Genomic DNA, 12,669 nt, shown 5'->3' with positions numbered 1-12,669 from the left:
ACTCGAACGACGAGGCCATACAAATGACTGTTCAACAACAGCAACTACAGGTGTCTGACCAATACTATACTCTCCCTGCAGCGACACCATCTAGTCCACCACCATCATCAAAGGGCAAATACTATGTCCGCTCAAAGAGCGAAGACACTGTCAGAGAATACAAGAGTCCAACCAGAGACGAGATACTAAGTCAATCAACACAACAGACATACCAACTACAACAATATAGTGTAGATGATCGCTCTATAATTGACACATCCGTATTCACGTCAGCACGAAAAGCCACCTCATCATCATCCACCTTTTTACCATCTCCACCAGGAACACCAGGTACACCAATCAAACCCAGATCAGATTCATATGCTTTTGTCGATATCGCAAAAGCAAGAGAAGAAATCACAATTAAATCTGGTGCTGCATCATCCAGCTCATCGCTCATAACCGAATCACCGAAAGCACCGGTATTTGACTCGAGTCCGGTCGTAAACAGGGTTAGGCCCAACTTGGATCGTGATATTGGGACTACAAAGAGTGGTTTCTTGGAGGAGGATACGTGGACTTCTGTTACCACCCGGGAGGAGGTTAGGCCTGTAGAGAGCTTGGCTATTAAGGGACTGGATGTGATTACGGCTGGCGGACAGTATGTAGCATGGAAGGCGTATCAGGCTCAACGAGACGATGAGATTGATCTTCTTGTGGGTGACGTGGTTGTTCCTTCTGTGCTATATGAGGATGGATGGGCGCTTGCATTATCAAGACGCACAGGCTTGTTGGGTATCATTGTGAGTTTCTCAATCTACTTTTTTGTCCTTTCGTGACGAGTTTCCTAAGAAAGACTCCTCTATTTAGCCTGTAACTTTGATCAGATCAATTCCAATTGGACCAACAACAAAACCAGATGAGATTCCTCGTGCTGGCACGGGCAATTCTCCGAATCGAGTCCCGAGACGGGCATCCTCATCAGCAAAACTGAATCAATACAGATAGAGAAAGAGCCTCATGTTGTGTAATTTAACTTTGCAGATATCTAAGACATCTTTTTTCAGTATAAACGATTCTTTAATACTCAACAACGTTCAAGTCATGAAAACCATGATTTCACTTATAGAGTGTTGTTTATTAACAGTCCCTCGTGTTGCAAATATTTCTTTTTTATACACTCCATTTGTTTCCACCCCTTTGATGGTATTTAAGCTGAGCTGAGCTCAACAGCGAATGATATCGCCACTCTCACGAATTGGGCCATATGCGTGAATGATAGTGTCTCCACACTGTCTCCAGTTGTGTGAATGTAAGGCGAGTGGTCGTCAAATGCTCCTTCAAATGTGAATGATGATCGATATCCAGCCTTTGTCCAAGTAGCGTGATCTGAGCAAGCATAGCTGAGATCGAAAGGAAATGATTTAAGGGATTTGTGTCATGGCGAAAGCTAAATTTGCAACTTACCCGCATTTAGTAAAGACGGTGGGTTCTATTGGAACCAATGGTGAGTAAAAGGAAGCGTTCATTCAATGTCTCACACACGCTTACCGTCACAATAAGTCTCTACCAAAACCTTCAAAAACGCCATCAAACTTGGATCAACAAAATCGGTACTCAGACCAATTGAAGGTTTCTTTGCTGGATAACCAGTCATATCAGCATGATACACTCCTACAACTGGGACTCCCTATTTTGGAAATATCAAATGGTTATCGACAGACACACCCAGATTCAAAAATTCAATCCACACTAACAGCCTTCTTGTAGTTTGCAACGACATCCTGCGAACCAAGTAGTCCACCTTCTTCTGCCGAGTAAAAGTGGAATTCGATAGGTTTGACTGGGACGAATCCCTCGTCGATGAGGATTCTGTATGCTTCGAATATGGTGGTGGTTCCACTGCCGTCGTCATCTGCGCCTGGTGATCGTCCAAAGTAGGGGTTCCATTGATTTACAGAGTCCTGGTGGGCAGAGACGATTACGATTTCACCCTTCTTGGCCTGAGAGGACAAGATTAGAAGGCAGTAACAAAGGACATGAGCGTTGAACTTTTACGAAAATACAGAGTCAAACAATGTTCTCACCTCTTCATCGGCAACGCCAGCCTTCTCCAATCGTACAATAATACTAGCTTGGTTCCACGTATGAGCAAACTCCCTCACAGTTACGTTGACCTTGTCACTGGCCTTCTCTGCATAGATCTTTACTTGTTCGGTCAGCCATGCCTGTGATAGAGTTCCAGCATTAGATCTAAAGTATCTGGTCTGGAAGCCACTAAAGGCGGTAAGGAAGCTCTTCATGGCAGCAGGATCGATCTTGGAGTTTAGAGAACGGACTAGTTCTTCTTGTGCCGGTTTCGTTGGTATATCTACAGTTGAGCAATAGATGAAAGAAGTCAGTGAGTGAATAAATGCAAGCAAGTAACGAACTTTTGGTTGCGACTTAAATAAAGTACACGACGGTTGCAACTTGCCAGATGCGAATGCGGTAACCCCATCACCCAACGTGTTCCAGTGATCAGTTACGTCGATAAAAGGGATTGACTTCTTATAGAGCTCGAATATTTCTGGCTCAGTCATCCATGCAGGTTCTGCTTCTGGGTCTTTTGCCATGCTGATGAGTCGTTTCTCCACGTTGTTAGTGAGCACTTGTTGCTCATTTTGAGGAAGAGCGAGTGCACAGCTAGCAGCTAATAATAACGATATCCACGATTTAGATAATAGCACCATCCTCGGTCTTGTTATTCCTCCTGCGTCGAATTGTTGGTTTGGTGTCAAGTTTGGAGTTTGGAAGGAGAAATCAATTGACGCGAGACAGACTATAGAGAGGGGAAGCAGAGCGCTATACGCGTATCGAACTAAAACTCTAACATTGAGCCCTTTACATTTTTCGTGACATTGGTAAGCTGCTGCGAACTCTTGGTTCAAACAAGATGAGCGAATCCATACAGCCCAAAGTGCCCAAGTTTAGGCTACGAGGAGGCCTTGTAGTAGTTAGTTTATTCAGTTCATCAGTTTTCCATTTTCAAGCTTGAACTGTTCTGATCTGTTGATTATAGGTCGAAAACCGTCCTGAAAAAAATCCAAGAGACGGTTTCTGCAATTTCTGGCTTGATACCAAGCAAAGATTTTGCAAGCTGCCCATTCTGGTTGCTCCCTACTGCTCAGAGCATGCGCTTGGTAGACTTCGGTGTCCCTTTGATCCAAAACAGTGAGACATCAAACTTTTTTTTGTTCCTTTACAGGCTATAGTGATCAGTGCACAGTGAGCCAACCGCAATTCTCACAATAGCACATATACAAAAGGAAAATTGTATTTACATCAGAAAAAGTGTAGTGCTCGCCCAAAACCCAGTCCCGATTATTATGAACCAAACATCAACTGGGGTCAAGGATACGAGAACGATCATGCTGCTCCAGATCCAGCTGTCCGCGAAGCATCAAAGACTATGACGGAAGAGGAATTTGGTGTCTTTGCTAGAAAGGTGGAACACGCTTATAACGTGTTGCTTGAGGGACGCGATCCGCCAAAGCAGGTGCTGGAGTACGAGCCATTGAATGCACTGCTGTATGTCTCCCCGTTTCCCAACAAGCTTAATGTATTGCTACTGATACAAGCATGCGTTTACATTAGACATCCAAATCGCAAATGGAGTAGAAAGCACACACAACAGATCTTTTCGCTACTCGGCCACATGAACCGTCGTAACCTGATACAAGCTGATTCAACGTGGTTAGAACTAGGAGCAGGACGAGGAGAATTCTCATACATGGTGCTCAAAGCCCTCGCAGAGGCTTCTGGATCATTTGTCCTTATAGATAGAGGCTCATTCAAATTCAAAGATGACCGGTATTTTAGGTACTCCACATCCAGCCTGCAAAGACTAAAGGCCGATTTAAAAGATGTCAACTTTGCAAACATGGAGGCTCTTAAAAGTGGGCGACCCATCATCGCATATAGTAAACACTTGTGTGGAGTCGCTACAGATCTCTCGCTACGAGGTCTCATGGCGTATGTAGAAGCTCTTGGTCCAGATCATAATCTAGAGGGAATAGTCATCGCTTGCTGTTGTCACCAACTTTGTCAGTACAAGACCTTTGTCTTGCCTGAATTCCTAGAAGAGTTGAGATTTTCCGGGGCGGAATATGAACGTCTACGTCTAGTTACTAGCTGGAGAGTTTGTGGTAGTAAGGAAGATCGAGATCCATGTGATGCTGCGGATGCTGATAGAGACGGTGAAGCTGATGGTGATGATGACAACGAACAGGATGATAACGCTCAAGTGTGTCAAGAGCATTCATGTGGAGTGGATCAAGAAGATGCTACATCAGGGTAAGGAACGTTGTGATTTCTCTTGCTAGATCGTTCAACTGACGCAATGCCCAAAGCAGAGCTCATTGGAGTGGACTCAACATCAAACAACGGGAGAGACTTGGATATCAAGCAAAAAGAATAATAGATATGGGACGCATCCGATACCTCCAACAACACGGGTTTGACGCTGAATTGGTCGAATACGCTGATGTGAGCTCAACACCAGAAAATATATGCATCATCGCAACCAGAAGGAAGGAATCGAAGGAATAATCTGCTTATAAAATCAGTAGACAAAAGTAGTATAGATAATAATTAGATATGTAGCAATCTATTATTGCAAACGTAGGGGATCTTCCGGAAAGGATGGTAAAACAACGAGTGCAAAGGAATGTATGCGGATGCGCTGGATATTGTATCAGGCCACCACACGCAGCCAGACGCATTTTTTCCTGCTTTATCGCAGTGCTTGTGAAGCTTCCTGCTCGTTTGTCTGATAAGAACTTTAATTGGGCCTTTTTGTTGGTGTTACATCACAGCTGTTGAGATTAGCTTCTTCCCAGCTCGCAAATCATATAGCTACGGTGTCGTGTCAGAAAGAAGTTAGCTAATCCTGTAGCTCACTAGATATCAAGGTAGGCTCAACATTCAGGAATACATGTGCCTCTTCAGCACCCCATTTCAAACACTGCCACTCCAACGCCAGCACGTTTTCAAACCAACGTTTGTGTACTGACCTGTTTCGCATCCTCCTGCTTATATAGATCCAAAAATGGCAACTAATGCAACAATGGACTGGCTTGATACAGGTATGGATTTCCAAAAAAAATGTAATCTTTAACAAAAATTTCCCCGGAATTTGAACCACCCAACTCTAATATAGGCGATCAGGCATGGCAACTGACCGCTGCCACTCTTGTTGGCTTACAATCAGTGCCTGGACTGATGATCATGTATGGGGGTTTGGTTCCCACCAAATGGGCAATCAACTCCGCATTCATGTGCTTCTATGCCTTTGCAGCTGTTTTGGTAAGCTACGGGTACATCCGACAATCTGTGGGAGCTAATCTGTTTTGATTGTCTTGCTACTAATAGGTATGCTGGGTCTTATTTGCCTACGACATGGCATTTGGCAACCAGTGGTTACCAATCGTCGGTGTACCTTCAGCATATCTCAGTTCCGATGGTCTCCTCTCGCAAGCAATCCTGCCTGCTGCAAATATTGCAGCCAATTGTACGTTTTTGGCATTGAGCAACACTTCACACGGTTGTGAGATGTGTGTTGTTTTGATGACTGACAACATCCACTACCCTAGTCCCCATGGCCACTATGATCTACTTCCAATTTGTGTTTGCTGCAATCACCCTGATATTGATTGCTGGAGCCCTGTTGGGAAGAATGAGCTTTAGAGCGTGGATGCTGTTTGTGCCCCTGTGGTTGACGTTGTCATATACCGTTGGTACGAACTTTTGTATAATGTTCCCCTTCATCGAAGCTGCATCTCAAACTAGTTCATCCCCCTCACAATAGGTGCATTCTCGATTTGGGGTGGTGGATTCTTGTTCCAAATGGGAGTCATTGATTATTCAGGAGGATACGTCATTCATCTCAGTGCAGGCACAGCTGGCTTTGTAGCCGGTAAATTGTCCAAGTCAATTGCTGTTTCTGATTTTTCTTTGATTTGACTAAAATCTCATTTTTTGCCATTTTTGTGTTGTTTAGCTGCATGGTTGGGTCCACGCCATCCACAAGACAGAGCAGATTTCAAACCTCACAACATCCTCATGGTCTTGACTGGAGCTGGTATTTTATGGTATGTACTCTTCTTCTTCTTGGTGCCGTTGATGTTGATTGTTGTTTTTGGGATTTCGCACAACTTAACGAAAACCCTCATTCTAATCGACATTCTCACATAGGCTGGGCTGGAATGGCTTCAACGGAGGAGATCCTTACGCCGCTAGTAAAGACGCCGGTGTCGCAGTGCTAAACACCAACTTGTGCACTGCCGTATCTCTCTTGACTTGGATGTGCATCGATACATTTGCATATGGCAAACCATCCGTCATTGGAGCCGTTCAAGGAATGATTACTGGATTGGTCGCTATTACACCAGCTGCAGGTGTCATTGCTGGTTGGGGAGCAATTGTAATGGGTGTAGCTAGTGGTAGCATCCCTTGGTTTACCATGAACGTTCTTGGCAAACGGGTAGCACTCTTACAAATGGTTGATGATACGCTGGGAGTTCTTCATACACATGCTGTTGCAGGTGTTGTTGGAGGTTTCTTCACCGGTATACTGACCACTGGTGCAGGCTGCGCCGCCTTTGCTTGCGTCTCACCTGGTGAGAAGACTTTTGTCAAGGGAGCCAATATGGCATTTCAATGTCTAACACAAAAGTCTGTCTTCTCAAGGTGGAGGTGCATTTGGTAATTGGCACCAACTCTTGCTTCAATTGGCTGGAGCTGGTTTCATTATCGGTTGGAACATCGTTATGACCTCTCTCATAATGGTTGTTCTCAGGTTCACTCTCGGTGTGAGAATGAGTGAAGAAGAACTCCTGCTTGGTGATGAAGGTATGTAGACTTGATTTGTACATAGCAAGAGGAACCAAGTCATGTTTGCTGGGGTCCAAGGCGATATAACAATCATCAACTGACAATTCCTTCATCTCATTAGCCATCCACGGTGAAGAAGCATACACACTCAACTTTACACATGTGAAAGACGAATCTCACTCCTTGAATAAAGGAGCCGCCATGGCTGAGGTTTAAATATTTCTGATATTCATTAATACGTTATTATTAAATGTGGTTCAGTTAAAAAAAAAGAAATCCATATCTCCTCTTAACGAATGTGACAAGCAGCTTTGACGTTTGGGAATAACTAGGATTGTTTCTTCACACAGCTTAGTTTTAAACTGGTCACGTACCATTCCACCTCATACGGAATGTTGACGGATCTTCCATTTGATTCCCACTGCTCTGTTCAGTTTCACACTTAGTCATTCGTCATTTCTACAAAAACCATTTTGCACGATCAAAACATTTTTCTGTATCGATCGCTTGCTAGACCTACTAGGAAGAGAACACTATAATGTCAGCGGGAAGCAGACTCATCATCACAGTGAGTCCTCTCCCAGGCGAAACTGAGTACGTGGAGGGATATCCAGGAATCAGTGCTGTGTCTGTGAAGGGAATAATCAGGGTCAAGAATGACTTCAAGGAGCCAAAGAGGTACGCATCTTCATTTGAATTGTTGCACTTTTAAAGCTTGCCAAGTGCCAGTTTGAATAGACTGTCTTTGATCTTGCATCATCGTCAATTCGACGGAAGACAGTTTTTCAGACCACAATGAGCTGCTCCTCAATCAGGCCAGCCAGTCAATACACGTACAAGTAGTTTCACTTCATTATCCTTCTAATCCAACCACAATTGGTTAGGCTCGAAACGCTATATATCACGTTTTTTGGTGCACTGTGCAGTAAGGTTTCCCAGCCAGGCTACCGCAGAATGGATGTTTTCGAGGGTACTAAAGTGCTTGTACGTGCGAAAACAATTCTGTATCAGAAGGAGGGCGAGCCTATACCGAATGGCGCAATGTACTTTGAACCGGCATCAGAAAGTCGAATACTCTCTGTTGGTGAAGAGAAGACATTCTTCTTCCGTTTTGATTCACCAAAGGAGACGTCGATTAACTTGATGCCTAGTACTGAAGGTGTGTGGGGACGTTATTGCAGTTTGATCGTGGGATTCTTGTTGGGCTAGATTCCGTTCTGATTCTTGGACTGTATTTTCAAAGCTGTTGGACTCACTTGTAACTATTTACGTAGCAAACAAACAATTCGAACGTAGTGTGGACGATTCGTTTATCAGATACACGTTAATGGCTCACGCAGAAGTCAAGACCAAAATATTCCAGCAAGGTGTCTTTACAACATATCAACCACTTCAGATATGTATATATGACCGAAAGATTCTACCAGCGCTACTATTCGACCCAAAGCCGGATTTTACGTGGGAGGCAAAGACGAAAGACGTGGAATACTTTGTCCATCTAAAGCAAACGACGCTTACCCGTGGTGACGCCTTTGGAATTGATTTCCGGATCGTACCAACGTCTAGGAATGTTAAAATCAGGTCCATAAGGATTGGCATAAAAGAGTATCAACTGATTAGTGTCGACAATGGGCTGAAACGTGAAGACTCTAAATATGCCTTGAGGTCTGAGATTAAGGAAGCCTTCTTTTCCGAGTTTTGGAAGCTCAAATCGGTCAGTTTTGTCGGATTTTCGTTCTTGTTTAACTGCTCTAGAAGAACTAGGGTGTCATCGTTGCCAATGGGGTCGGACTTTGAACTAAGAGGTTGCCATTGTCGTATAGATCCATCTTCCAACACCCGGACCACCGGTTCTTGGGTATCACGGCCACGCACAGAGTTCATTGGGCCTCAATCCTACCGGGGATTGGAAACTTTTAGAGATAAAGCACAAGTTGAAGGTACTTGTCATTGTTTTATGTTCTCGAACAAACACACAACATTCTAACAAACTCTTTCACTCTACGTAGGTGGTGATATCACTTCGAGGAGCAGCAGACATAAAACTAGAATGCCCCATCACAGTAGCCTCAATAACGATGGCTCAAGCCCGCCAGTTGGAACGAGACGCTCCCGAAATGCTAAACGAGGCTCTATACCAGGGAGAAACGCCAACTATGGAAGATTTACCACAATACCACCAATCTCCACAGGATTATGATCATCCACCGGCCGAATACGATCTCCCACCACCGGATCTTGCCTTGCACGATTCACCACCGTATACTGCTGTCACGATGTCACGACCTATATCGCCAATGAGTTATTACGATGATGAAAGTATGCCTGGATCACCGATAAGCTATGAGGAGGCTGTCGCATCTGGATCTTCTGCTTCTCCTGCATTCGCTGACCCAGTCCTGAAAACCCCTGCATCAACAAGTCCATCAACCTAGACTGTAGCTCGTCATGGCCGATAGCTAACTGTGACTGATTCTCATAATCTCATTCTGTATCATAATCTTAGAAAACATAATATCAGTAATTTCACTTCACGTGATTTATTGTCCTGCGAAGCACGAGTTTGTTGAATTTCAGAATGTAAGATGTTCTTTACAAAGTCAGGTAAGTACAGGTAAAGTACCGCGTCGAGCCGCTACACAGTTTCAATAGTTTGATCACAACATGCCTTTTGGTTTGCTTGCCTTGTTGGCAGTGCTAGGTGTCTAAAAAGTTCAAAGCCTAACTTCAACTTTCAATTTTCACGAGTGATTGAGGTCGTGAGAGACGAAGGAGATAAGTGGAAGAGGTGGGAGATTTGTGTTCTTAGACAGTCTACGACCACTTTACTAGGCTTAAACCTCATCGTACGCTTACAAGATGGAAGAATCGTCAATATCAGTCCAAGATTCGTTTGACCGAAACAAGAAGGCACTACTGCCGGTTGGAAAATTGAATGTCAGAGCTAGTATCCTGGTCTTGACATTGCTATTTATAGTCTTTTCCCAACAAGTATGCTGGTATACATTCGCTTCCGTTAATGTCTTCATCAAACTCACATCATCATCATCAATCAAAGCATCTCGTGTATGCGGATGGAACAGTGATCGCTTCAGAGCTTCAAAATTTGAAATTCCTGTAAGATTTAATACTTGAATTCTTTGGTACAAGCTCCGGCTCTCTGACACTTTGATTCTTCTTAGTCCACTGGTGTGATCTGGAGATTTGATATGCGCCATGAAACGATCACACTACTCAAACCACGTCTTTTTTCTATAGATCGCTACATACGGAAGCTCCCTAGTGCTGTCAGCGACGCTATTTCGCCTACTGTGGTACTATGGTCGTAAACTCTGTCTTGGCATATCGCTCTCTGTCTTGCTTGCAGGAACAGTACTATGCGCTTTCGCTCTCAACATACCCGACTTTGGTATGACGTGGTTTGCTATCGCGAGGGTTATTCAAGGGTTTGGTGCTGGTGGTGTCCTACGAGTCGCTATGAACTATATTGCCGATATGAACATTCCAACTTGGTTTCATGTGTACTTTATCACAACTCCTTGGATTGTATCGTTGGTGTTGAGTCCATTGATTGGTGGTATTCTTACTGTGAGTCGCGATCGGGGTTGTCTTTGCAGACTTGTACTTGACCTAACACGAGTTTCGTACCTTAGGACAATGTAACATGGCGATTACAGTTCTACGTATCCGCTGGTCTCATTCTCATAGTCGGAATAACCAGTCTCACAATGCTGCCAACAAATCCGAAAGCAAACGCCCATGAGCGAGAATGGAGGTTTTATCTCTTTGACTGGACTGGTCTAATCATTCTCGCATCCTGCATCTCGGCCTTCCTAATTGCATTCCAGTATGCCGGGCAGACGCTTGACTTTGTATCTCCGGCGGTCATTGTGACACTAGTGTGTGTTGTGCTTTTGGGTAGCATATTCGCTGTTGTAGAAATCTCCCACAGGTATAAATTTCTTGTGACAAAAGAAAACTCGACACAAAACTCAAATACTTTCAATAGTTACGAGCCAATCGTACCAGTAACAATGATGGCACGATGTCGAAATTACAAGCTTTGCTGTGGCATCATGTTCTTGTTTGGAATAGTGTTTTCGAGTGCTTTGGTAAGAGCGTGAAGAATCTGTGCAAAAAACACCCCTATTCACATATCATTGTATAGCACTTGATCCCGCTATACCTTCAGTTCATGAATAGCTTCTCAGCTACCCAAGCATCCTTCTATCTCTGGATTACCACCGCTCCATTCGCACTCACTAGTATATTAGCTGGAACTGTTTCTCTCCGATCACGTAATTTGGCTAGAGGACTCAAGCTCTTGTTTATACTTCCGGCTCTTGGTGTTGGTCTCATATCAGGTACTGGGGCGACGCAGTCCTTGACAGTTTTGGTTGTGGGCAGTGTGGTAAGTCCAATCCCTACTTTAAATGAGACGTTTTGTTTTGCTCACCAACGGAATTCTTGTACAGATTTTTGGTACTGGAATGGGCACCTTCCAGGCAGTTTTGATGCTCGGCCATGATTCCATTCAACAAGTGTTCAAGTTGGATGGAATACAGCATATAGAAGTTATAACACCCATGCTTCTAGCAATGTTTTTGGGCTCGTCGCTTGGTCCTTCCGCCATAGGTAAATATTGACTCTCGTTTCTTGTTGCTACCAAAATTCTAACACAATGTAACAAATAGGATCGTCACTATTTTCAAACTGGGTCAACAAGATTGGAATTGCTGTAGGGTCTAGTACGAATCTTGCTGCTATTGCTGTGAGTCAAGCAAAAAAAACCTATGTTTGCACGGACGGAGCTTGTTTCTCTAAACCAATCACAACTCTACAATAGGCTTACGATGCCGGCCAAGGAAGTCTGTTCAGCTTCAACACACTCAACTCCTTTGGCCAGACAGCCGCCACAGCCCTCCAAAACACATTTGCAGCATCCTTTGCCGTCGCTTTTGGAATCCTCACTGGCATCTGCTTCCTGATGTTTGTGTTAAGTTGTTTCTTGACACATCTCAGTCAAGCAAAGGAGCCCAAAGACAAGGAGTCTGCTGCTTCGTCAACAGGAGGAGATTCTATGGAACGAGCTCCCGAAGTCGTTGCCGTAGGAGAAGAAAAGAAAATGCAGCTGGAAGCCATCCCTGACAATATATTCGAGTTTGGGGTGAGGGGAGACCATGTATAAAAGTGTTGCGTACACAAACACCTCATATTGGTTGTTTAATTGTAACATGTACAACTAATGTATGTAAAAGAATCTTCTGTACATCAAATACTACAACAACTTCTCCTCTTTTTATACAATATTTGACGGCGGTGCGTCTTCGTTTTGTGGGGGCTTTATGTATACACAAGATCCAGCTTGCGCCTCTGATTTCTTTATACAGGACCAGCTAACTGTTCCTGGCCAAGACAATATGACCATAGTGGCCAGATGCACCACGTTTACATAGCTCACAGTCGCTACTAAGTTGTAATGCCATTGGCGGTGCACTTTGAGACATGGGTACTCCATGAGACAGCATGCTCGTTGGTGTGTCTATTCGTTTCTGAGTGTTTGAAAGAAGCGAGGAGAGTGAGCTTGATTGTCACCAATTGACAAGACAACGCCCCCAATTGAAACTACCTCAGACGTATTTTCCGAGTCAATGTCCATATCTGCGCTGACCACATTGCTAACAATTGAGGTAGTTCCCTTGATGTCAAACTGCATGTCAAATGTTTGAAATGTTTGTTGTTTGATGTCGATGCTGTTATATAGATTGGGTTCGAGAGGACGAGATACGGTGGTACGTTTGACGGGCATCCATATCT

General features: G+C 44.0%; 4 protein-coding genes across 4 annotated transcripts; 3 read left to right on the top strand and 1 right to left on the bottom strand.

Annotated features, from left to right (window-relative positions):
- Nucleotides 1-1,189: 1,189 nt before the first annotated feature.
- Nucleotides 1,190-2,594, bottom strand: SmJEL517_g04976 (uncharacterized protein; the record flags this gene model as incomplete). The annotated part of the gene is made up of 6 exons (XM_031170904.1): nucleotides 1,190-1,382; nucleotides 1,447-1,471; nucleotides 1,531-1,669; nucleotides 1,737-1,982; nucleotides 2,067-2,350; nucleotides 2,438-2,594. The coding sequence occupies 6 exons, from the start codon at nucleotides 2,592-2,594 to the stop codon at nucleotides 1,190-1,192; spliced, it is 1,044 nt and encodes a 347-aa protein (XP_031023109.1).
- A 320-nt stretch (nucleotides 2,595-2,914) lies between these two features.
- On the top strand, nucleotides 2,915-4,569 carry SmJEL517_g04975 (uncharacterized protein; the record flags this gene model as incomplete). The annotated part of the gene is made up of 6 exons (XM_031170903.1): nucleotides 2,915-2,974; nucleotides 3,041-3,161; nucleotides 3,227-3,246; nucleotides 3,308-3,549; nucleotides 3,616-4,314; nucleotides 4,374-4,569. The coding sequence occupies 6 exons, from the start codon at nucleotides 2,915-2,917 to the stop codon at nucleotides 4,567-4,569; spliced, it is 1,338 nt and encodes a 445-aa protein (XP_031023110.1).
- Nucleotides 4,570-5,068: 499 nt separating this feature from the next.
- SmJEL517_g04974 (uncharacterized protein) lies at nucleotides 5,069-7,068 on the top strand (the record flags this gene model as incomplete). The annotated part of the gene is made up of 9 exons (XM_031170902.1): nucleotides 5,069-5,105; nucleotides 5,180-5,325; nucleotides 5,392-5,530; nucleotides 5,613-5,756; nucleotides 5,828-5,935; nucleotides 6,020-6,110; nucleotides 6,214-6,638; nucleotides 6,709-6,870; nucleotides 6,974-7,068. 9 exons carry the CDS (start codon nucleotides 5,069-5,071, stop codon nucleotides 7,066-7,068), a joined length of 1,347 nt encoding a protein of 448 aa, XP_031023111.1.
- A 2,643-nt stretch (nucleotides 7,069-9,711) lies between these two features.
- SmJEL517_g04973 (uncharacterized protein) lies at nucleotides 9,712-12,040 on the top strand (the record flags this gene model as incomplete). The annotated part of the gene is made up of 9 exons (XM_031170901.1): nucleotides 9,712-9,969; nucleotides 10,035-10,043; nucleotides 10,111-10,440; nucleotides 10,506-10,804; nucleotides 10,862-10,964; nucleotides 11,021-11,263; nucleotides 11,328-11,487; nucleotides 11,547-11,623; nucleotides 11,699-12,040. The coding sequence occupies 9 exons, from the start codon at nucleotides 9,712-9,714 to the stop codon at nucleotides 12,038-12,040; spliced, it is 1,821 nt and encodes a 606-aa protein (XP_031023112.1).
- Between the last annotated feature and the right edge of the window lie 629 nt (nucleotides 12,041-12,669).

Source organism: Synchytrium microbalum, assembly GCF_006535985.1.
Source record: "Synchytrium microbalum strain JEL517 chromosome Unknown SmJEL517_scf0039, whole genome shotgun sequence".
Lineage (NCBI taxonomy): Eukaryota > Fungi > Chytridiomycota > Chytridiomycetes > Synchytriales > Synchytriaceae > Synchytrium > Synchytrium microbalum.
Note: the sequence above shows the minus strand (reverse complement) of the source record. Positions and strands in the feature narration are given on the sequence as shown.